Here is a 25,502-nt window from a genome sequence, read left to right on the forward strand (position 1 = left end):
CCCGCTCAAACACCAGTTGATAATGTGCAATGTTTAATCTGGACAAACTCATCGATATACACCTACCATGCGCAAAGTAAACAAAGCATAGTTTAAATGATGAGATCATCAAGGATCGTGTCAAGTATCTACATTATATCCTTTCCCTTTTCTTTCACCCTCCTTTTTAAATTCCATAACTAAAGTTCTGGTTCCTTTGCTCATCACGTGGATATACTCATCTTTGAGACCATCAGGATCAGACGTAGATGGCATGGATTTTATTTTGTATTTCATTCCATTCACTGTCAGGGCAGGGAAAAATCTTTAATCTGAATTGCTTTGATTGTAACCACTACAATAGGCTATAATTACTAAGCATATATTGCTGAAACCAACTGTCAACCACAAGTCAATACATGATTTTGTCTTTTGATAATAACAGGGACATGACATAACATACAAGCAGTAAGGAACACGATAGAAAACTGAATGTTTTCAATTTGCTCCTATTCTCCTACTATCTACTAAAGTCTAAACATAAGAGGATTCCGTACAAACTTCTATATGCGGCCATCCCACAAGCAATCTGCCTGAACTTTCTCGCCTTTTAAAAGCTTCTCGATTTCTGCAGGAGGGTTTAAACCTAACTTATGGGCTCGTTCCCACCGAGCTAGTCTGGTGATCCCAATGCATGGTCCATACGCCATGTTCATGTCAAATTGACGCAGCATTTCTTCATGCTCATTGACATCATCTATTAACAAAGTAAGAGGTGTATTGGACTATATATCAGATACAAACAGCCATTCTACGTGTCATCACGAAAATCAATCTTCTTGTCATGCAAAACCAATTCATTTGATCAAGAATAAACTGAAATCAGTAAAACAAAAGGAGCAACAGAGAATCTAGGTACCACATATCACGATACAGATACAGTACCTTTCCCTTTTCTATAATAATCTAACTAGATTACTGAACATTATGATTTCCACCACACCCTTCAAAGAGGACTATTGGAAAACATTAACATCATCAGAAACATCCCTATCCTGCCCGTTTCTTTCATTTGTGTATTTCAAATAGGTGATGCTATTGAGAGTTCTACCTATCAGGAATTTTTCAGGGAGGATAGCTTGAGTCTGAAAGCATGATCTCTAGTGAAAAGAAAACTCAACCTCTTGAGTTCTGAGAGGTAGAGAGCACTGCATAGTACTACTCTTTACAAATATAGCTAAACCACAGGCCAAAGGTAGGTTTTGCTGTACTTATTCAACATATTTTAGGAGACTAGCAAAGGGCTGCTCAGTTAGATACAAAATATCAAACTTCAAGTGATGGAAATGTGGCTACACTATGAATTCTATCTGTTTTGTTTATAAAAAAATAATAATAATTCGTAGGAGACTTGATCAGTCCCAAAGAAAGTCATGCCTACCATCAATATGTCAACATTACATGGGGTCGTACTAGTATCATTCACAATAATATGACTTTTCTCGAACTCCATGCAATTTTTTCCCTAGTATTTCTTTACACATTCTATTAAGAGTTGTGTGACTTCTTTATTGCTTCAATCTCTAACACATTCCAATATAGTTTAAAGATATCTAGTTCTTAAACATACTCGTAAACCCATAACAAAAACAGCCTACAATTTAGAGACTAGAACTATAACCATTCCGAATTATAATCGATACCTTTGAAGGCCATTTTCATAGTCAAACATTTTATCAAAAGGAAAATACGCGAGGAAAAAAAAAATCATGTGCGATTATATCGATGAAAAGGATCAGCAAAGCAAACACAGATGAAAAGCCAAAATAAAACCCTAGAAAAGGAGAACATGCCGCCATCATAACGAACGACAGCCCATCAATAAAACCAAAAGAAGCACGAGTGAATCGACGAACATATGAAGAAAGATGGAAGAGAGACCTTTGGGGGACGGAGCTTGCGCTACATCGGGAGCAAGAGAGACTGATTTCTTGGAAGATTTGGAGGATGATTTGTGGGCTTTCCTCTGTCTGTAAAAACCTTTCATGCTTCCCGACACTGACGCCATCGCTCTGTATCTCGCTCGCACTCAGCTTTTCAAATTTTGAAAATTTGAGGCTTGACCGAATGAGGTCTCAATCTCCCGACTTATGAAGGTTTCAAAGAAATCAGGAACATGACTAGACAAAGTTGGGCCAGAAGCCCAAGATTATCGTCGTTGACGGGCCTTTAGCTTCTAAAACTTTGGGCCATAATTAACCTATTTTAAATATAATTTAATAATTTGATTTTAAATAGGTAAAAATGCAATGTGATCCTCACATATCAGGATTGATTTTGATATGTTAATTCTATAAAGTGGTTTTTCAATCTTCTGAAATCAAACACCATTAGTATTATTTGCTCAAAAAAAAAAAACACCATTAGTATTAGTATACTAATAAAAATGGTTGCAATGAAAATTTTAAACATTAAAATTCTCAAATGTAAACTTGTTTAGTTTTTCAAAATTTTAAATATTACTCCTCCGGTCCTTAATATAGGACATAATTGTTGAGTTATTTTGGTCCTAAATATAAGATCTATTTCTCATTTTTATTAATTTTTTTCTAAATTACTCCCACGGATACTCCTCAAATATAATCAAGTAGAAGATGAAAGGAAGGACATTAAGAAAGATAATTATGGTATTTAAGAAAAAAATGTTATTTTTTATAATTAACTAAATTACCTAACTTTCTTAATCTAATCAAATTAGTTAAATAGGTCTTATAACCAGAGAAGTAACAAATATCCTCAAATACAAATATACTAAATTTGGCTTCGATTAAAGAGGTTCCTGTTGAGACGGTGGTCGAACTTAGAATCAATGGTTAGAGTTTCACGAAGGGGAAAACCGCCCCCATCAATGAGAAGGAGGCCATCAGTAATGCTGGCTTAAGAAAGATGTAGGTGAAGGGGGTTTATTAATAAGAGAGGAGAGGGGCTAATCTTGAGCATTCAAGGGCATTGAGTAAAATTCATAAGATTGAAAAATTCCTAATTAGTTCTCTTAACTTGATTAGAAATTTATTGAAAGTGGTCCAAATCTAAATTTTGATATTTCAACCGAATTTAAATAAGATTTCCCCTTGAATTTAAAGTTGTTGGATATTGGGTTCGGCAGACTGTTTGATTCAAAGAAGAAGAATCCCTTTGATCAAAGGAAATCAATCACCAATTAGGGTTAATGATTGATTAAAAAATATTTTATCAAGCATTAAAACTTGATTGATTGAAGAGTAATCAATCAGATATTAATTGTCGATAAATCAATCACCAATTAGGGGTAATGATTGATTAAGAAATATTTTATCAAGCATTAAGGACTTGATTGATTGAAGAGTAATCAATCAAACATTAATTGTCGATTGTGAATCGAAATGTTATCTTGTAATAAATGAGAGAGATTACACCTTCCTAAAATGGTGGTCACTTTGACCCTATAAATAGAAGTGTTTCAACTCATTTCTCTTCATTTTAGCCATTAAGTTTTTTGGCTATTCCTCCTTCTATTCTATTCTCTTTGATGTGGTGCTCTACTGTGCCATTTAAGTTTAGGCTCAAGTAGTCTAATTCTATTTGAGCATTGACAAATCAACTCGTGAAGCTCCAGAATAATAACCTGGATCCTACAACAGTAATTACAACATAAATGACAAAGTTAGAATGGCAATATTAATGTAGAGCAATTGTTAATATTATATATATGACAGTATGTAGTTTGATATCACATTTTTTTCAAACTTATATCACTAGATAAATTGACAAGTGATAGTGCCATGAGTGACAAGAGAGGACGGGTATATTGATAATGAGGGGTGTAGATAATTATAACTGATTACAAATTAAAATTCTATATACACATTACCACTTTCTTCATTGCTACAAGCTCCACAAATGCTTTTCTGTCAAATATAACTAAAAATTTTAAAACAAATAAGTAACTTTTTTTCCCCCCCAAAGAAATGATGATATCATTGTTTTCAACTTTGCATAACTTGTGACTTCTTTTATGGTTCTTGTTTTTACGCAACCCTTAACATATTACATATCATCTTTTCAATTGTTTGCAAACTTCCCTCCATATGAAAGAAACAAAATACATTCTTTCAGATCCTAACAAGAACCTACAGCCTGGCCCACTTTAGACCTGACTTGACATGGGCCAGGCCTATTTTCACAAAGCCTGGCCTATTAGCCTAATAGGCTACCTGTTTAAATACATATTATATTATTTTTTAGGATAATATATATTCAGTATATATTATATAATAGGAAAATGTTTAATATAATACCATAGATAACATTATCTTACTTAGGAGAAACGGAAAATAAAACTGACTGGTTGCTCCTTCCTTCTTGTATTGTGGCTGGGGTTCAAACTTCTCATAGACTCCTCGACTTCTTGCCCCCACTTCGTTCTTGCTTTGTCAATGGTCACTTCATATTTTCTTCTTTATTGCCTTCAGTGTTTTGTTTTGCATAACTTTCTAGCGCCTTAGGCCCTAGAAGATTGTTTCATCAATTTTCATTCATATCATGAATCGATATCTATCTAGAATTTCTATTTGGTCCGATTAGGATCGTTCAAGCCTTCTTGTTTGAAGAGCAAAAGACAGTGAAAAAGGTGTTGAAGTTTCAGAAGACCAAGGATTTAGATTCGACCTATACACAGATATATATGCCTGCAAGCTTGTTGATTAAATGTTTTGATAGGCTGATTTTTCTTCTTATTTTCTCTACTCTATTCTCATTCATTAAAAATAAGGTTTTAGTTTAATTAAACATAGGTTTTTTTTCCAGTTGAGCCTAGGATAAAATATATAGGCTTTAGTAGGCTTAGGCTTGAACCTAAAAACTAGCCTGCATACAGGCTAAGGTTCAAATAGCTGTATTGACAATTATTACAGCTTACATTGACAATGCATTTTTTTTTTATTTCATAGTAATGGTTTTTATTCACAACAACTTTTATATTTTTCATCCATTCCCATTCAAATCATGTCCAAACAGAACAAATCTATCATCAACCCACTCATGATATATCAAAAAACAGAGTACATATTATTACCTTACCCACTCATAATGAAATTCCAACTTAAATCACCAACACGTACCAAAATAACAACACAGGCTCTATATTTCTTACCTTGTTCATAGCATACCAAAATCAGAAGCTTTGCATCACTCAAGCACAGAAGGATTTTCTATGTAACCACACACCCAAACCGAATATGCCAATCATAATATTTTTGGAGAGGAGAGGAAAAAAGTTTCAAACCTTAAAATCAGCTGAGACGATGAAGACAAAGGATGCTTTGGCTTCACTAATAGTAATAGGGCAAATGCTTGACCACTTTGATTTTTTTGTTTTTCAAGGTTTCATTTTTCATGAAGGAGTTCAAAGAAGAAAACATAGGAAATACTTTTGAATCTCACTCCCCCCCCCCCAGTCACTAATGATCTATGACCTTCTCACAGTTTTACTTATTGCAATAACATCTGACTTTATCTCTAAGGACAAAGCAAACCACAAGGTTAGATGAGTTTCCATTGCAGAACCACATATATGGCACAGAAACATTACTTATCCTCTCTGATTTAGAATATAAGCATCAAATAACTAATTTACGCAATTTGAAAAGTTGGCTAAAATTGATTAGAGACAATGTAACTTATCTTTCTAAAAAACACTGTTATTTGTGGAGGGAGTGAGTGGCAGAGAGGATGACTGAAAAAAGACATGAAAGATAACAAGTGAAAAAAAAAAACAGAGAGACAACGAATAATTAGAGGAAAACTTCATTAAATGACCCAACAAATCTAAAACAAACCTTACGAGAAGATATCACCCCTTAAAAATTTTTATCCTTATATTTTAAATAGGAAGGAGTACTAAAAATTTGGTGCTCATTTAGAGCTGATCCATTCAGTATGGCTGAATTTAAAACTTTCCAAGTGCGCAAAATCATCTTCGGAGGAAGACCTACTTGCCAAATATTAGGTGGGTTTTTACAATCTCCCAAACGAGCTGCTAATTGACAAGCCTTCTTGAAAGAAAAAACTCCATTACGATTGGGAGACAATAATAAGAGATAATCAGCAACATCAAGACATGAAAAGGAAGTCCTCAAAATTTGGTGACAGACAGTAGGAGAATATATCTGGCTCGCCATTGCTGGATATTCCACACTTCGCCGTCATATTTTATTGGATCACACACTGCGGTTGAAAAGACAACATAAGTCATCACAAATGATGTATGCTTATAATTGATAAAACTTGTGAGATTGACCTTTGTTGAACGGTGTGCGCAAAAGATTCAGTTAATAAACAAGGTAATCCTATCTATGAAATGATAGTCCTGCAAAAGAGACTTTTTCCCCGCTTTCTCGTGGAGTTAGACAAGCCAATCCTATCTCCTCTTGCCTCTAAAGATTCAGTTTATATAACATTTTTCATTACATATATTTGAAAAAAACATCAAATCTTTTTCATTTCAACAAATAAAGCTAAGGAAAAAAAACCGGACTAGACAATAAATCAGTTGAGGTAGTGATTCAAAGGTCAATGGGTCAGATCAAGATCAACTCGGATCAAACCAGTCATATTAAAATAATAAATTTAATTGAAAATAACAAAATACAACAATATTAATAATCACTAATAACAAAATATAAGAAAATATAACAATAGTTTGATTGTAATAATAACATTAAGAATTTTGAGCTTTATGATTCATCAATAACTAAAATTAATAATAATTAATACCAAAATCATCATTAAAATTTATTTAAATCTATAGTGACTAATATATTAGGAACTAAATGAGAAAAAATAGGAATAATAGTAAGATAATCATTCAAACTAGTTCATCACTGATTCACCCTAATTTGATTAGTTCGATATCGGTTCAATGGCTAAACTAAATCGAACCGGTGGCCGGTTTTCTTATTAAACTGATCGATTCGGTTCGGTTTTTTCCCCTTGAATAAAACACATTGATATGTATTTGTTTTCTTTGTTACATTTTGTTGTCGGACGTCACAATTATTTTCCCTAATTTGTTAGCTGTTGTCACAATTATTTTCAACTAATATGTTAGCTGTTGAAACTTTTTTTATGTATCATTTTACCTAGTTTTTAATAAAGTTGTCCTTTATTAAAAAAAAAAAAACACACATTGATATAGTTTTTAAATTTTAACTTTATGCAATATATATGTCAATATTAATTTTTAAAATAAAACACAGGAGGTATTTTAGTTATATATAAAATATCAAACGTAGTAATAATCGCTCAGTGTGCAAATATGAGGTAAAACTGTATTATGTAACTTCCTTTGAATTGTCTGGTTTCCATTCACTACAGTTTACCGTTTTCTTTTTTCCCCCCCTTGACTTTTTCTTCCGGGAAAAAGATTGAAAGTAAAAATACGCATCATCCACTTATTCTTCACACGAGACACATAATGCTGAATTATTACCTCTTTAACTGCAAGTGGATTTACAAGATACAGCAAAAAGCAGATGAGATTCAGAGATACAATGCTAGTCCTAGATTAGTAGCTAATAGATATCTCCAAGAATATTTAGACAAACCCATTTAGAGAGAGGGCAAATGACCACGTTACTAAATCCCAGTGAAAAGTCACATGTTCATATTATACTTGTACAACTTCCAACATATCACTCAGATATTTGATGCCAAAACATACAATATACCTGCAGTAAAAAATCTGCAGCTTGTATCTGCTAGCTGACAGATGAATACAACAATGAAATAAATGGAATAGAACTTCACAAAACACGCTTTACTATCTTTTTCGTAACACTAAAATTTTCTATAACTAAAGAAGTTTTAGTCCTTTTTCTTGCTTACTGATTTTACATCATCAGGTATGCAGGATGACCAATAAACTGGCAGCAAAGTGCAAGCAGCTTGTATCAGAAGTCCAAGGGGAAGTCCTGAGAAGTCACTTGCTGTTACCTTAATATAAGATGCAAGGGCAACACCGAGGTATCCACTCACTATTAGTGAGAAGGCCACGGCAGACATGAGAAACGCCATTACAGAGCCCTCACAGCCTGGTGGACAGAGTTGTGCTACTAAGACCATGAATGGTAGAATCTTGAAGAAGAATAAAACCTCCAAGACTCCTGAGAATATTATGACATAGAGTGCGTCGGGCACACCCAGTTGGCGGTAAAAGCCTCGCACAAACAAGAAATCAGAGAACATGAAGATTGCCATTGTAACTTGAATGGCTGATATGATTTTCCTTGAGGAAACTGATTTCAGACGTTGGTTATAAACGATGCCCCAAAAAAGCATTGCTGCCTGGCCAAAAACCTTGGATATGCCTAGCACGGATGAGTGAATTTTCAAATACTCTGTCTGGTAAAAGAACATGGTGCCTGTAAGTGCAGGAATGACAGCATAAGATGCTGCAAACCATGATATCGAAAATGCAATCTCAGGTTTTCTCAATGCAACTGATAACTCCGAAAGTTGTTTTTTAATCCCAACAGATGGACTCTTGGGAAGCCCAAGAGAGCTCTCACGAATAGAAATGGTTAGAAAAAATTGGAGGGCAAGAAGTAGGCCAAAAAACATGAACAAAGATTTTGAAGAAATCCGGCCAATTGCAATGCCTCCAAGGAGGTTTCCGAGGACTCCTCCCAAAGAGGAAGCTATCCAAACAAAGGACTGGAGACTGCCTGAGGACTTGGTTGAGGATTGTGGCTTTTTACTCATCTCTGCGACAATTGCGTCATTTGCTACTTCAGCTATAGATGCACCAAGGTTACTAAGGAGGAGGAATAGGGAGAAAGTGAGAATTGACATGCTTGGTGGTGAAATTGCTATGGCTAGCCATGACAGTGCCTGCAAGAAAGCTGCAAATATTCTTTTAGACAATGGCCATACCATTGGTAGAAATATCAAATGCAATGATATTAAGAAAACTAAAATAACTTTCATTTCTCAATTGTGGTTTGCTAAAAACTTGGACAACTTTTTAACTGATGAAAGATGCTGCTCCTTACTGACATGGGAAGGAGAATTTTTGAGATAGTATAATGATAAAGTGATTACTTGAATTTAATGCTCTAACGAAGCAATCTTCTTCTCTTTGCAAAGAAATTAAAGAGAGAAAGCATAAGGAGCTTCAGAAACTTCACGAGTCAGGAACCCAGCACCACACATGTTTGAAATAAAATATGAAAACTCAACTTCTATGGAGAAAGCTTTGATGCTCAAGTCTCCTCATAAGCCAAGTGAACAAAGTAGATCATGACATGGTACATCATTATGACTTCACTATCCATCAGAAGCAGGCACTGAACTTTAACCGGCACAGAAGTGATCTATACTTTCAGATGATCATCTGACTCTAATTAATTACATGAAAGAAATAAACTCATATTTATCTTTTTCTGGAAACAATAATAAAATAAAATTCATGAGGTAGGCAGGTTAGCTTCATAAATTTATTGCAAAATAATTTGTCTATATAATTCGAATATAATCATCATAAAAAAATTGGATATCTATAAGTGAAAAGTTAGCTCAGACAAGATGTAATCCTGTTTGCCATATTTTGTTCTCTTAATATGAATACTTCATCAAATTAAAGTTTATGCGAGATGCAATGTTTATACAGTAAGTATTGAAGATATAGACAATAAAATTGACTCAAAATCAACACACTGGAAATATGTTACAGCAAGATCCTGTTTTGTTCTTTAGAAATGAAAAAAATTCTGCGGGACAAACAATATTAGATACAAGTAAGAAAATGCATGATTTTCAATTATAACAAGGCAAATAGGGAAGTCATTCGTTTTGTTTGGCAGAAGATGCCTGCTCACCATATGGAGGAGGACATAATCTATATAACAAGGCAACTAGACAAGTCATTTAAAATTAGGATTCATTCAAGTTCAAGTACTTCCAAGGAAATGACAAATGATAAATATTTGGCCAAGATAATGAGAAATGTGACAGGGAGAAAAGTGCCTGATGGCAAAATTCCTTTTCCCCCTTCTTTTTGGGAAGACGCCATGATGCTTCACTTTTCTTTAGGAACTATTTGCTGGTTATATACCTTAATTCCAAAGAGAGAAACCTCCCTCTATTCAATCACACAAAAAGAAGACAGTTTTCCTCTATGATCTCAAATTCACAGTGAACTGTAAAATCACTAGTCTCAGGCCTACATGTATATGATCTTCTTCATACAAGTATTACTTCCTCCGGTGTCATTTATAAGGCAGAAAGAAACGATTTTTTGGTCCTAATTATGAGGTATGTTATTGATTTACAAGTTTTCCCTTCTAACCCTCGTTAAATGTTGATGGACGTTATTTTATTTTTGAAGCATATGAATTTAACAGAGGCAAAGCTGGAATCTTATTAAATTTTTTGATAGAGTTGTATGTGATTTGTAAATAGGACCACAGGGAGTATAATATAGCCCATCTATTATCTGCACCAGCAATTTGGTACCACCAAATAATACTTCAGTGTAAAAACTCATCATCTAAATTTTCCATGATGATTCCAGAACGGCCAATGATTTTTGAAAATTCATCCGTTTGTGCTTCGAAGAGCAGCCTCAGGGTTTTGAGGATATCTCAGTACCAGCAATTCCCCTCTTTCACTAGTTGTTTGCGAATCAAGTTTTCTACTTCCTCCTCATCAAATGTTGAGGTACGTTATTTTATTTTTAATGCATATTTAATAAGAGTAAAGTAAGAAACTTATTAAATTTTTAGACAAGGCTAATGACTTTTAAGGTTTTTCTTAATTTCAATAAAACATGTAAAAGTAACTTATAAATAGGACCAGACTGAATATAACATAGCCCATTTATTATCTCCACCAGAAGTTTGGTGCCAGTAAATAATCCTTCAACTTTGTAAGGTGGCAGTTACTAATGTAGAAGCAAACTCCACTTCCATTTTTGGACATCGGTACATTGATTTTGAGGTTTGAAGTTTTTATCTTAAGTATCTCAATAATTCAGTGTGTTTATTTGTGCATTTTGTGGGAAAAAACAGGTATTCAGGCCCAACTCCAAGCCTGTACCAGCCCTTCTCAGCATCAGTTTAAGAATGCTGGGCCTCAGTGTCAAGCTCAAAAGTGCTGCCCAAGGGATAAGTTGGGCTGCTTTCTAAGATAGGTCGATACCCAGCATGGTCTAGCCTATGCACACCCTTACCATCTAAGTCAATTTGGTACAGCAAATAAACCTTTAAATTTTCTAAAACAAAAGTTGTTAATGTAGAAGCAGAATCCTCTTCTTTCACTTTGAGGTAAAAAGGCAATTGAGAGAATGAAGAGAGAGAAAAAAACAAAGAGAAGAGAAAATGACCAAAATGTAATACCAAGAGATACAATGACAGTGTGTATTATACTAACCACAACCTCTGTTTTATACTAATAACACAACTACTCAAAGACACTTACAGGCTTCATCTTGGGAGCGCTGCAAATAACTATTCTTAACCTTCAAGACTTTGACCACTACTAAATACATCTTAAAAAAGACTACCAAAATTCAGGAATGACACAGCAGTGGGGACCAAACGAGAAAATTTCATCAAGTTACTCTTTCTCAGCGAGATGTTCAATAAAGTGTCAATACAGAATATAATATCAGTAAATACAAAATTAGAGAGGAGACGGAATAGCTCAAAAATAATGATGAACTGGATTTTAAGCTGAAGGAGGACAAAAATGACATTTGCATGAAATTTTATCCATGTTGAAGTTGAAGTAAATAAAATTTCAGAAAAAAAATTATATAAAAAAGCGCTGAAATACATTAAATATTAAGTCTTAACCCTATAGGAATTGAATCTGGATAAACAAATTGGAGTGCAGTTATGTAGGGATTTAGCAACAGAAAAAACTGGATTTTTTTGGGGTAAAATCCACTTTTGTTGCCAACACCATATTTGCTTCTTTTTGCACTCATGTCCTTTAGGGTGTGCTTGGGGTTTTAAAATGGAAAATAACGGCACGGTCATTGATGGAATGGAACAAACGAAACAGTCATTAATGGAATGGAACAAAACGGAACGGAATCGAGCAGAATGAAGTGGAATGCTCCATTATTTGGGAGTTTTATGAAGGAAGGAATGGTCTCATATGACAATTTTTTTTTTAAGTTATTATAAATGAATGGAAATGAATGAAGTATAACTTTTTCCTCCCAATATTACCCAGTAAATTTAGAGAAAAGCGTGAAAATTTTTCACTATTTTATCTTTCTCATACCACATAACAAAGAATAACAACAACACACATTTTATTCATAATTTTATGTCTGCACATGACTTTTCTCAAATTAAAATATGTCAAGATATTTAATTGTTGTTTAATATGGTTGTTAATTTCATTTGTAATATATATTTCTTGACGGGCCTATTTGTTGAGTTCTGTGCCCCTTGACCCTGAAACTCATTCTGGAAAGAATATGAAATAAGATACTTGGAAAAGTGACCATATTAATAATTATAATGAATAATATTCTGTATACATATATGTATATTGAAGGTAAAACCAATGCAGTAGAAATAAAATGAGAGCGTCCATTATATCACATGGAGGAATAAAAAACCTATTCACGCCACTCTCAAAATAAAGAAACAAACTAAGGGAGTGTTTGAATGGGGCAAAAAACACTTTTAAAAATTGTTTTCACGAATATCAAAGTAAAACTTTTCTCTCATACTTCTTTTGTATATTGTAAAATCACTTTTAAAACCATGATTTGGTTCCCATCCAAACATCCCTTAAACTGCTTGGATAACACACATATCAATACATCACCATACAGCACCTATCCAGTAAAAGAGAGATTACATTATACAAAATCTCCTTGAACTTTATGCATATAACCTTCCTGACTTTTGAAACTTTACAATAAACCTCCCTGAACTTTTACATTTATGCAGATAACTCCTATACTATTAGTTTTGTTCATTATTTATGTGCAAATGATTAAGGGATTTATATGCACATAACTAAAAGCTTGAGGGGGTTATATGCATACAAAAATAGGGAGATATAAAGTCGATAGTTTGTGGTTATCTACATAAATGCAAAAGTTTAGAGAAATTATTGCAAATTTTCAAGCAGATTATTGACATAAGACAAAGTTCAGGGGTTTTGTATAATTTAGCCCAAAAAACTATGCTAATGGATTAGAAAGATGATGCAAGAGAGACGAGATGAGAGGAATAAGCCCACTATATGGCAGAAGAATGAAAATAACGAGCAGGGATCAGCTAGAAGGGTGTCCTTATAAATATGTTTATAATTTTGCAGTTGAAATTTTTACTCACAGCCATTCCATCCTTGACTCACCAATTTGGGGACCAAAAAAATTCAAGTTTTTAAATGGGTAAGAATGGCTTGAAAGACCCCTCCTTGCCATCCCACTCATCCTCCAAAAAACAAACACTCACAAAGAATGGCCCAAGCCCTCAAGCAAACCCACTCCATTCCATTCCCCTTAAAGAAAGCTTCCCAACATAGTGTTATGCCCACACACTGTCGATATGAAGCATCAGAGGATAGGGTTGGGACTTGAATCATAGGCATCATGAATATATAAATCATCTAACCCATCATTCACACAAAAGTTTTCAAGTTAAATCTGCATCGTATAAGATTTAACTTGATGGTATTACAGGGCAAACAGAATTGTATGACAGAAGTTATTATCAGAAAACCTGCAAACTTTACCACCGGAGATCAAATAAGAATCAGTAAAAGCAGAAAAGATAGGCATAGATTCCTGAAGTTCGCATCCGCTTTATATTATTTTTCTTTACGCCTCTCCAAAGCAACCCAAAGCCAACGCATTCGGAAGGTGTCTCAGTCAAAAAAAAACCAAAGGCATCTACCTAAGAATTTTCATTTATGCTTAAACAAAATAAATAAATTTAAGTAATCATAACCACTTCGCATTTAGCAAGAACAAATTACAAACAATCCAACCGAAAAAATTACCCCAAAAAAAAACTTTTATGGATCAAATCCGAAATGAATTACCTCCGAAGGCGATGTAGGGCACTCGATGCTGGCCGGAGATATAAACAGCATCGGAAACGAGGCCATAAATAGGTTTTCCAACCATAGGAAGATTCGCAGAATTCTGAAGGACCTGAAGAGTAGAAGGATCCACATTGAGTCCATCCTTGAGGAAGAAGTTCACTATGAGCCATGGGAAACACCTGAATCCCTGAACCCAATAGCCCCAACCCAGAAGCTTCTCAATCGGATTTTCACCACCATTTCTACTGGTAGCACTACCAGTATCCGAAGAGACCATTATACTCCGAATTTCAAGCAATAATTGAAGCAAAGAGAGAAAAAGAAGTTTTGAATCCGAGGTAAGAGGAAAATTTGAATTTGACGTGAGACTGTTTGATTTTGTGGAGACAATAAACAAAATCAACGGGCTTTCTGCGTCAAGAAGTAAAGGTCTGCCGCTCGTCGTTCTTTTTTCCAAACAAGAAGACGTTAAAGCGACACCGCCGCTTTAGGTGACACGTGTACTAATAAGAATAAAGCAAAACTATTACTGCATGCCACGTGCTTCCCACAAGGCACCAATAAACCTTTTTTCTTTTTTTATTTTTATACAAATGGTGATCTGCATTTGAGCTGATTCATTAGGCTTTAAGTTGGTGTAAGCTTTTTGGTGGCCAAAAAAAAAAAACAATGGTGTAAGCTTTTCTCCCTCCTAATTTTTTATTGAGAACTGGAACGTGGTAGATTGATGAAAGAATATTCCGATTAGTTTCTGTTCTTGATTTTATTAAAAAATATTAAATATTAATATGTCTCCAAATTTACTTGTCAATGCAATAAATATTCCCGAATATGAGAAATATAAACGGGCACATACGGTTTAACTCCATGTATAATGACTGCTTGTAATAATCTGCTGATTGAAGTGTTTGGTTGGCATAGTAAAATGGTTAATATAATTTCACTCATAACGTATTGCAAAAAATTAAGTAATTCTCGTTACATAATTTTGATTATGTGCAATTCGAATTCAGATTTATATGAATCAGCATATGGATATATTTACCTTCCATACATTAACATTTAGATATTTATTATATGAGTTAATATTATTGTTAGTCTTTCAAGTTTGTTTTTATTTTGTTTTTTCTCCTTCAAGTTTCAAACCATAAACTTTGATTCCTTGAGTTTCTTTTTATTTTAAATATTGATTTCTACGATTCAATAAAAATTTGAATCATTTTGCCTCTTGGAGGCCAAAATCTATAGTTTGAAATTTGAGAAACTAAGGGCATGTTTGGATTGCAGTTTGGAACTGTAGTTGTGCCTTGGAATGTGTGAAACTGAGGTTGCAAACTAAATTGGACGAAAACTGTTGTTTGGCTGGGTTAACTTTTCCAACCAACTTCTGATTTTCAACCTCAATTGGACTCAACGGAAAAAAATTCAGACTTTTCAAACTGCAGTTTCAAACGGTGATTATTAAAAATAAACATTCCAGATTTACCATCACATTTTTTCCTCTACCTCATCTTTTTCATTAGCATAATAAGCTTTTATTCAGACCAAATGAATTTTAATTTATATTCATGTTTGTCCATTATGTATATTTAATTAATTATTTACAATGTGTTTTCAAATTTTTCTTCATAATAAATATTTTTATTTTATAATTTCACAAATAAACTATTCATATTTTATCATAATAATTTTACATATTTTTTAAATTATTATCACATTAAAAACATAAAATTTCAAATACTACTATTCAATAAAGTCTATGCCATTTTCAGTCATTTATAACTAAACTAACTTTTCTATTAATTATTTAAACAATTTTTAACTTTTTCAACTGACTTTTTAAAAACACTTATCCAAATATACTCTGATTGACTTTTACTCTAACTTCAGTTACAAAAATCAGATAAGTTAGAAGTCAGTTTTGCTCAATGTCAATCCAAACATACTCTAAAACCAAAATAAAAGTAAACTTAAAAGACTAAAAATTATATCAACCATCATTATATCATCCATTTGTTTCCTAATTAATATAAGAAAAGAGATCATTTTGCATTTATTTTTATTAATGTAAATTTAGTTTCACAGTTACTTGATGACATACTAAAGAAATGTTCTTTTTCATTGCACTTCATATGTTTTATGAATCAAACGTGCATATTAAAGTCATTTTAACCTAACCCATTTGACGCTATAATTCTCACTTTTTCACAGAACGCGGTGGTCCTTCTTCAATCCTCATCACCGTCGAAACTTCCTCCTCCCACTATTTCTGACCAAACCCTATTGTTCCCATCTTGTTCTGCGACTGTTTTGCCGCCGTTGGTTGATCTCGTTGTAGAAAGAGCTTGTTTTTGTGGTTTTTCACCGTCTTCTGTGCCGTGAGCATGCTCTAACCTATTCCTCTTGCCTTTTTTGGATTGTTCTTGTTTTATATGATAGAAAGTATTTATATATCAAATGGGTTACTTGATTTCAGTTTTGGGATGTTTATATTGGTTCTTTTGATTATATTATTGTTGCTTTGAGAGTTGGATTACGTTACGGATTAATCTATATATCATATTGGGTATGAAAAAGTTAATTACTTGCTATGCAAGTCATGAGCTGTTTGTTAAAACTTTTGTTGTTGATTATTTTTCAACTTGTATTATTTTTCATAATTTTCAGATATTTATTTTATCTTTTTTGATAAATTTTGTTATGAATAATTTTCAAAAGAAATAACTTATATTGTTGTCCTTGTATCATCAAATGTTTAAACAATAGTCGGTAGAGTATTCTTAAGATAAAAAAGTTATCTTATTTGTAATGGAATAAATTTAAAATATATAAATTGAATATAATATGACAAAATTAGAAAGACTTCTTTAATTTGTCTAAAACAAAAAGTTGTGAATGATGACTTTAGTAAAGAACTGCGGATGTGTTCCATGATATTAAAGCCTAGTCCTTTGCACAAATTTTTTTTTTTTTTTGCACGTGAAAGCTTGCATTGTGATGTGAAGATGACTTTGTACCCAAATGTGACCACAACTTGAATTATAATTAAATTCAATAAGTTCATTTAGTTCTAATCTAATTACAAAAATATGGCTAATTATTTTTCTATGTTGGTTTTAGCGCTTACGGATGTAAATGTGGAAACTTTTCTATTTAGAAGTGGTCATGTAGTTCTTTATTTTGTTTAGACAAGAATATATATTTGATTATATATGAAGTGCTGTAACATGTGTACATAATATATAAAACGCTGTAAAATATGTACACAATATAAGAATTACTCCTCCGGTCTTTAATATAAGACCCATTTAACTAATTTGATTAGATTAAGGAAGTTAGGTAAGTTAGTTAATTATATGAAAAGTGACACATTTTTCCTAAAACACCATAATCATCTTTCTTAATACCCTCTCTCCCTCTTCTACTTGATTATGGTTGGGGGAGTATCCATAAGGGTAATTTAGATAAAATTGAAAATATGAGAATGGGTCTTATATTTAGGACCAAAACCAACTCAAGAATTATGTCTTATATTAAGGACCGGAGGAGTATTTAGCTAACCGCACTGATAAAATATGCACGTAGCGTCGAATACAAGAGATTAAAAAAAAAAAAACCTCAATAGAATCAATATATTTTTATAAATAATTAACTTAAAGCTAAAAATGTACAAAACCTCTGAATTGTAGGCCAATCAAGTATAACATTCCTAACTTTTAGACATTTAAATTAAAGATCATAATGTTTTGCATCTTAACCATCAACTGTCCTGCCATTAAAATTTTAATAGCATGATGGGGGGGGGGGAGCACTCCCCATACTGTTAATATTACAATTAAAGTTGATTTGTGTACATGCGCACACACCACGATAGATGTTATTTGAGAATACGAAGGGATGGTTTTTTTTTTTTTTGGTTGGATTAAAGAAAAACACACTCAACTATGGTACAAGAAGAGAGCAACCAATTAACTTCAAAAAGACGCAGTTTAATTATATTATAAGAAGCACACTTAGAGAAGACACCTAAGCTAGGCTGTAACTTTCTTAACTCTTGCCAAGCAATTGTCCGTTGGCCTTGTATGAGGCAGGTATCTCACTGGACATTTAGGGTTTCGCTGTTCAAGCCTATAGCCAAGAAAAGAACATAATTGATTAATTGATAAGAAAAAAATGGGAGAATTGCAATGAGATCTTAAGGGAAAAAAAATTACTAATGTCCTAATGACAAATGAGCAGTTATCATTGAAACTTGTTATTATAAGCTCCTAGGGCTTTTTAATAATTATGTTTATTCTTACTTAGAACTTTATTGCAATTCTCCCAAAAATTAATCATTTGTACTTTTCTCACAATTTGGACTCAGTTCCTAAACTTTAACTCATCATAACGCATAAAAAAAATGATTTTCTCTTATTACCATTATTGGAGTGTGGGGGTTGCATGTTTAAGAAGGAACAAACACAAGCAGAAAATAATTTCAATTAAAAAAAACAGAAAGAAAAAACAAGTAAAGGTGACCAATGTAGGAAATAATCAAAACTTGAGAATGAGAACTCACTGATAATTCAAAAGAAAATGGTGAAGGAAGACTGAGATTTCCAACTTGGCAAGGTCATTTCCAGGACACAATCTGCTTCCTGCTCCGAAGGGAAGGAATTCTCCAGCCTTGGGTGTGAAATTCTATACAAAAATCATCAATAAAATTCATGAACTATATATTCTACTTATTTAATAATAAAATACTACTCTTCTGATATTAAATATGAGACTCATTTTGTAATGTAATTTACAATACAAAATATGTCTTATATTTAGGATTGGATGGAGTATTTGAGAATTCTACACTTTCAAATTGAAATGGTCAACTTTACACTACCCATTTTGTCTATTTTATGGTAGGACTAAGTTTTCTTTAGCGCTTGTCCTTTTTTTATAATAATCTTTTCTAAATATACCCCTAAGCAATCATTTTTTCCCAATCCCTGACAAATTATTTAACCATTGGTATGTACATTCAACTAGGGGTAAAAGGACAAAAAAGAAAAGAAAAAAAGTTAGACAAAACAACTTCCTTGATTTTTATAAATTTGACAAATTATGGGCACTCCTTTGATACTATTTATAAGCACTTCTAACTTATTTCATCAAAATTATGAAAAACTTTAAATTAACCTTATTACCTTTATCAACTTTATACTTGTTTAGTATATATATACTTTCTAACAAAATAGTGGCTTACAAAATAGCGAATTAGGGGTCAACTTATACCTTCATATAATAATTTTAATTACATAACTTATATTAATGATAAAAGAAAAAGGATTCTCTCTCTATCCTATGAATAGGATCAAAGTACTGAAAAGAGTACTAATATTAAAGGAAAGAGGGAGTGTTGTGTAATTATTTTCTTTTTTGGTGAAAGAGTGAGAATTTATTTTGGTTATTTTCTAATGTGAAGATTGCTGACACAATGTACATTATTATTAATTATTATCATATATGCAGAAAGAACAAGAATGAGGAGTTATATATGAAACTTACCTTCCATCGAAGAGGATTAAATTCCCTTGGATTAGGGTATATTTCAGGATCATAATGTATGCTCCGGAACCAGGTGAGAACTTTCCAACCTTTAGGAATAGTGTAACCTACGCCAACCAATTAATGAAACCATATTGTTATACACTTCACTCTTTCTTTACACACACACACACAGATGTGTGTGTGGTGCTTCAGAAATTTCCAACATAAATATTTCATGAAGAATATCATCGTTAGAAAAACAATCACGCACACACTTAAAAGAGAAAATGATAGCTAATGATATACTCACTCGGTCGCTCATTCCGTATCTTTTTATAAGAAACAATTAATTGAATCAAGATGATTAAAATTAGTTAGAGACAACAAACATATAAAAAAAATTTCCAAAATATCTTTACTTATGAGGAGAGAGAGTGTAAGAAAGAAAATTATCATCTAAACAATTTGGCTTGATGATAAATGCAATAATATTAACATGAGTAATTAAATAAGTGAAAAAAGGAAAATTAACAACAACAAAAAAAATGGAGACAAGCAACCTTTAAGTATTTCCTCTCACTTGAGGAGTAATTAATATTTATTAGTCAATTATGTGCTCACAATTAATGTTTAAATATGACTTTTTATATTTTTCTCTCTTACATAACCTCATTTAGTATGGATAAATTTGGAGAAAATTTTTTATTTGAGACAGATGCAATGAATTAACTATCATCCCTTGATTTCTTTTTTTTTTTGTCATCATATTATTGATTGATTCTGATAAATTAGTTAAAATAACCTATATTATAAATTAGAAGGAGTATCTTTTTATAAATAACAGTAAGTCATATCCAAAAATTATTTCTTCAAATAAAAAATAATGGGCTGAACATATGGTAAGTAGTAACACACTAACACTCACCGTTGAAAGTGACGTCGCATTTTGCTTCTCGAAAGACCATGAGAGAGAATGTAACCAAACGCATTGTTTCATCAACGACCTACGTTGAGAGAGAAAACACAAGCAGATGATTTTATTTATTAGGAGTTTTATTATTGAATAATCTTATAAGAGCTAACTTGATATTTAATTTAGTTTTAAATATAAGACCTTAATCTATTTTATTTCTTATATTTATCTATTTTTTTAAAGATAGTTATTACAGTAATTATACATGTTAAAAGTTTCATCAAATGTAGTTCTAACTAGCACACATGATTATTAAAGATATTTTAGAAAAAACAATACATATTTATTACAAATAACTACTTTAGCTAATTTTTTTAATCTAATCAAATTAGTCAACTAGCTCTTTTATTAAGAACAGAAAGTAGTACTCTCTCACTTGATTCTTAATATAATAACTAGTTAAAAATGTAATTTGATCCTAAATATAAAATTCTAACCCATTTTATCTTCAATATTTATCTATTTTGCCTCAAATTAATCCCTTTGTAATTGCATGTGCCTGTTAAAGAACCTTCATCAAGAAGTAGTTTCAATGCTCATGATCAAGGTTGTCAAACTCACGAGGTTAAACAAACTCATGAGAATGAGATAAATTCGGATCGTAAATTCGAATCGTAAACTCGTAAGAGTTTATTTTTATTAATAAATTGGTATTAAAAGTATATAATCAAATAATTAATATATAAAAAATGAAAAAAATTTCATTTAAATATATTTTAAATTTAAATAATTAAAATTATATCTAGCAATGATCATAATTTATCACATTCAACAAAGAAATTTCTATAAAATTCATATATAAAGTCACTAAACATAATCAAATCCAAAAATTTAGCACAAGTTTAAGAGCGAGTTGACATGATTTTGTAAGCTTAAAATATAAAAACGGTAAACTTGGTAAATGAGCTCGTAAGTTTAACTGAGTTTACAATTATCACGAATTTAAGAGTGAATCGACACGATTTTATTTGCTAAAAACGTAAAAACATTAAACTCAGAGAGTCAACTCATGAGTTTGACAACAATGCTCATGATTGATGAGAGTATTTTAGAAAAAACAACGTCAATTTATTATAAATAACTAGCTTAATTAATTTTTTAATATCTACAAATTAATTATTTAATTCTTATATTAAAGACTGGATGTAAAATATAGAGATCATCATCAGCGGACACGCACGGGTGCACGTACCTTGGAAGTAAAATCCATCTGTCGGACTTCTTTCATGGTCAATCTCGTCTGTGTTGGAGGCCTTTTCTTTACTATTTCTTCATGTTCAGCCTGCTCAACATTTTCCCAATTTCACTTAGAGATGATATATTTATATATGCATATAATTATATATATATATATATATCCAGCATTAACTAGGGGTTGATGTGGATGAGGGCTAGATAAATGCAAGTTTTCACAAAAATATAAAAAAAGGAGCCTTTTTAAAGTAAAATGGTGGAGTACAATTTATTTATTATCAACATTTAAATAAGAAATTATTATACTTATAGTAGTCTTATTCTTACATCTATATAATCTGTCATATGGTTAATTTTAATTTTATTTAGATCTATATATGTAGCGAAATTAATTCATCTGTATGTTGAATCAGAGGCGCGTCATCAGTTACTGATATTGTTTTCCTTACAAATTAAAAATTATAAGTACAGAGATCAATATCAATGATTGAGGAAACTATAATGATCCAGTAAAAAGAAAAATACTGCAAAAATTTAATTAAAAATGAGGTGAAATTATGCTCACTTTCATATTAACTTTTCTTTGGTACATTTCAACGCACATATATTTAATAATGATGTATTGATTTAGTTGAAGCTTGAATAAGGAAGTAAGTTGATGGTTGATGATGCACACCTTAGCCATTTGGAAATATTTAGGATGATTTTGCAAGAAAATTGTGGCCCACATGGTGACATGTCCTGATGATTCATGGCCAGCGTTCAAGTACATCAACATAATGTCAATTATTTCCTCATCACTCAGTTTTCCTCCATTATTTTCATCTTCCACATTCATCAGAGCATCCATCATGTCTTTTGTTTTTCTAAATCCGTCTTCCTTGTCTTGCTTTCTTCTCTGATCCACCACAGCTTGAAATACACTCACTAGTTTTTTCCTGGCCTGAAAATTCAAAAATTAATTCACAACATAGGCTAAGTTAATATATATAACTGAAATTATATATACTCCCTACTATTCCAGTTTCATATAGGTCAATAAAATTAATTCTGGTTAAAATAATTATATTTGTTGCAAAACATAATGGTCTTTAAGATTTTCCCTTAAAATTTTTTTTTTGTTGTCTCATACTTTATTTAATGAGAGACAATTCATGAAGGGAAAATTTTTTATTTTAACAAATAAAAGCATCAATTTAATAAAGTTAATTACCACTATTATATTTTCTCCAATCCTTATTATCAGTTTCAAATAACAAAAAATTAGCTAAAATCAGTTAAAAGTAATAAATAGATATGAAATAATCTGTTTTTATTTTAAAATATGCTTTCATAATAAATGAGAACAAAGACAAAAGAGAATGTATGAAGAGACATAATGAGAAGGAGTTTGGCTAGAGCGAGGGAATAAATAATTAATAGCAAAATTTAAAAAAAAAGTATTAAATATAAGGAAAAATTCAATTTCAAATTTATAAAATTGATCTATGTTCAAATCTAAAGCTTATAAATAAGACAGGAGGGGTAGCCTTAAAGAGAAGGATAAAAAGAACGCAAACTTAATTACACGCTCTCTCTCATACCTTGAGGGCTGAATGATATGCAAATCCAGGAATGTTGATAGCCATGGCTCTAACTCCATAATTAAGCGTTGTGTACTCTTTCTCTAAAGCTTCCACAACAGAATTACTTGCCGCGCCAAGGAAAATATGAGTGATAATTCTAAAAGTAAGCTTACGAATCTGAGTAAGAAACTCAATTTCTCCCATAGTTGTCCATTTCTCCAATGAGCTCATCACATTCTCTTCAATGTAGGTCAAGTACAAGCTCAGAGCTTCCAAGCCGTTAACGGAAGCCGACGTGAGGCGCCGGAGACGCTTGTGTTCTTCATAAGGCATGATGATGAAGGACTTCCTCCCCATGAGCTCTACGGTGGAATAAGGCCAACCGGTTGTGAATTTCTCGTCGTCCGTTAGCACTCGCCGGCATCCTTCCGGTGTTGTCACAATTACACTTGGTTCCCCAAACATCATGGCCTTGTATATACCCGTATTTCCATACCTGCAATATGATACAGTATTGCTGATTTAATATATATGTGCGCGCGCGCGCATGTATATGTATATGATCCATTTTCTTAAAATACTTTCTATTATCGATTCACTTGTTAAATATACCCTCTGTAAAGTTCATTCCACGCCGACAAGGCATATATAGCTTGTGATATATTTTCAAGATCTTGTAGAAGTAAGTAATGGTAAAGTAATTAATTAACTAACACTAAATCTTAATCATAAAAACTTGCTCTGTGTATGTTCAGAAACTCATTGCTTTTGGTCAAAACGTAGCTTGGCTGAACTTAGAGTATTAAATCTTTAAAAAATTGAGGAAAAAAATTGAAAACTGAACTATGTTTTTTATAAGATATCAAAATGTCGCTCATTTTATGTAGAATTTAATTATAAAAAGCTAAAAAATAGTTTTGGAAACAAAAGTGAGGGGCATGCAGCTAGGGCACAACTAAGGGGGCAGCTGATACCCCCGGTCCGTGAAAAGTATTTAAGGCAGCTGCATATCCAAGATTTGAATACGAGATCTCTAATTAACCTAGCATAGTCCTCTTACCAGCTAAACTAGACACTCATTATTGGCATTTTCAATAGTGAGTGTTCAAGCAAGAGAGATAGGGAAACAATTTTAGTGCTCATCGCATTAATAAGCATCATGGTGTTCATCAAATCACAGCCATACAAATTTAATCTAAACAACTAAGATTTAAATTTTTAAATTTTTGTTTTGTGAAAAATGTTTTCTTTAATAGGTACATAATCCAAAATAAATGTAATCTCTTGACTGTAGGTTTTTCAAAAAATAATTCTTTATTTAAAAAATTATCAGTTCAAAATTTTAGATCTAGACCATTAAAACCATATTTAAATGGTGTAGATTTTACTACAATGATGAGCATCATAATACTCATCACTTCGATGAGTACTGAGAGATAGTGTGTATTTGTTCTTTGTGTGTGTGTGTGAGAGAGAGAGAGAGAGAGAGAGAGAGAGAGAGAGAGAGAGAGAGAGACCTGGAGACGAGAGAATGAACAAAGGAATCAGGGTTGGTGGATTTGAAGGCAGCGAGGAAGGCCAACATGTTACCAAGGAAGGGCCAGCCAAAATGTCCAGGAGGCAAGCGAAGATGACGATGCTTTGACTCGTACAACCAGCCATTCACATTTCTCAGAATCCATCTTAACCCCAAAACTCCAACACATAACCCCACAACTATCACCCACATCTCCATACTCTCCCTCTTCCTCTTCCTTTCTTTCTTTTTGCGGTCTTGTTATCTATGAATGTATAGCCCTCACGTCTCTGTTTATCAGTTTATGTAAGCCTCTTTAATCACTTGTCTATAGTTTCAAACAATGTCTGACAAAGCCGTTACCACGTCTTCCCCTGGTTCAATGAGAACAGAAAATAATAAGAGAGAGAGAAGTTTAAAAAAAAAAAAAAATCTCTGACAATGCCACGCAAACTTTTTCTTTCTTTCTTTCTTTCTTTTTTATTTTATTTCAGACTTCTTTATGATTTTTCAAATAATTTATCTAAATTAAAAGGAAAGGATGGGGTGTTTGGCAAACTTAGAAAAAACACTTTAGAACCTAAACCAAAGTTTGATCCAAAAAATATCTATACACCTCATAATTTTCTGAAACCAT

At 32.3% G+C, this 25,502-nt stretch overlaps 3 protein-coding genes across 3 annotated transcripts; all 3 read right to left on the bottom strand.

Moving 5' to 3' along the window:
- Positions 1–328: 328 nt before the first annotated feature.
- Positions 329–2,096, bottom strand: LOC114753253 (DNA polymerase delta subunit 4-like). Its single transcript, XM_028941921.1, has 2 exons — positions 1,921–2,096; positions 329–736 (listed from the first exon to the last, which is right to left on the bottom strand). The coding sequence occupies exons 1-2, from the start codon at positions 2,045–2,047 to the stop codon at positions 543–545; spliced, it is 321 nt and encodes a 106-aa protein (XP_028797754.1). The 5' UTR covers positions 2,048–2,096; the 3' UTR covers positions 329–542.
- A 5,529-nt stretch (positions 2,097–7,625) lies between these two features.
- On the bottom strand, positions 7,626–14,467 carry LOC114753251 (probable folate-biopterin transporter 7). Its single transcript, XM_028941920.1, has 2 exons — positions 14,089–14,467; positions 7,626–8,918 (listed from the first exon to the last, which is right to left on the bottom strand). The coding sequence occupies exons 1-2, from the start codon at positions 14,366–14,368 to the stop codon at positions 7,882–7,884; spliced, it is 1,317 nt and encodes a 438-aa protein (XP_028797753.1). The 5' UTR covers positions 14,369–14,467; the 3' UTR covers positions 7,626–7,881.
- Positions 14,468–18,122: 3,655 nt separating this feature from the next.
- Positions 18,123–25,078, bottom strand: LOC114753250 (ent-kaurenoic acid oxidase 1-like). Its single transcript, XM_028941919.1, has 8 exons — positions 24,867–25,078; positions 23,368–23,845; positions 22,461–22,727; positions 21,783–21,872; positions 20,543–20,621; positions 19,636–19,742; positions 18,653–18,774; positions 18,123–18,219 (listed from the first exon to the last, which is right to left on the bottom strand). Exons 1-8 carry the CDS (start codon positions 25,076–25,078, stop codon positions 18,123–18,125), a joined length of 1,452 nt encoding a protein of 483 aa, XP_028797752.1.
- Positions 25,079–25,502: the final 424 nt, after the last annotated feature.

This window comes from Neltuma alba, unplaced genomic scaffold, assembly GCF_004799145.2.
Source record: "Neltuma alba isolate B1F8T4 unplaced genomic scaffold, ASM479914v2 tig00007816_pilon, whole genome shotgun sequence".
NCBI lineage: Eukaryota > Viridiplantae > Streptophyta > Magnoliopsida > Fabales > Fabaceae > Neltuma > Neltuma alba.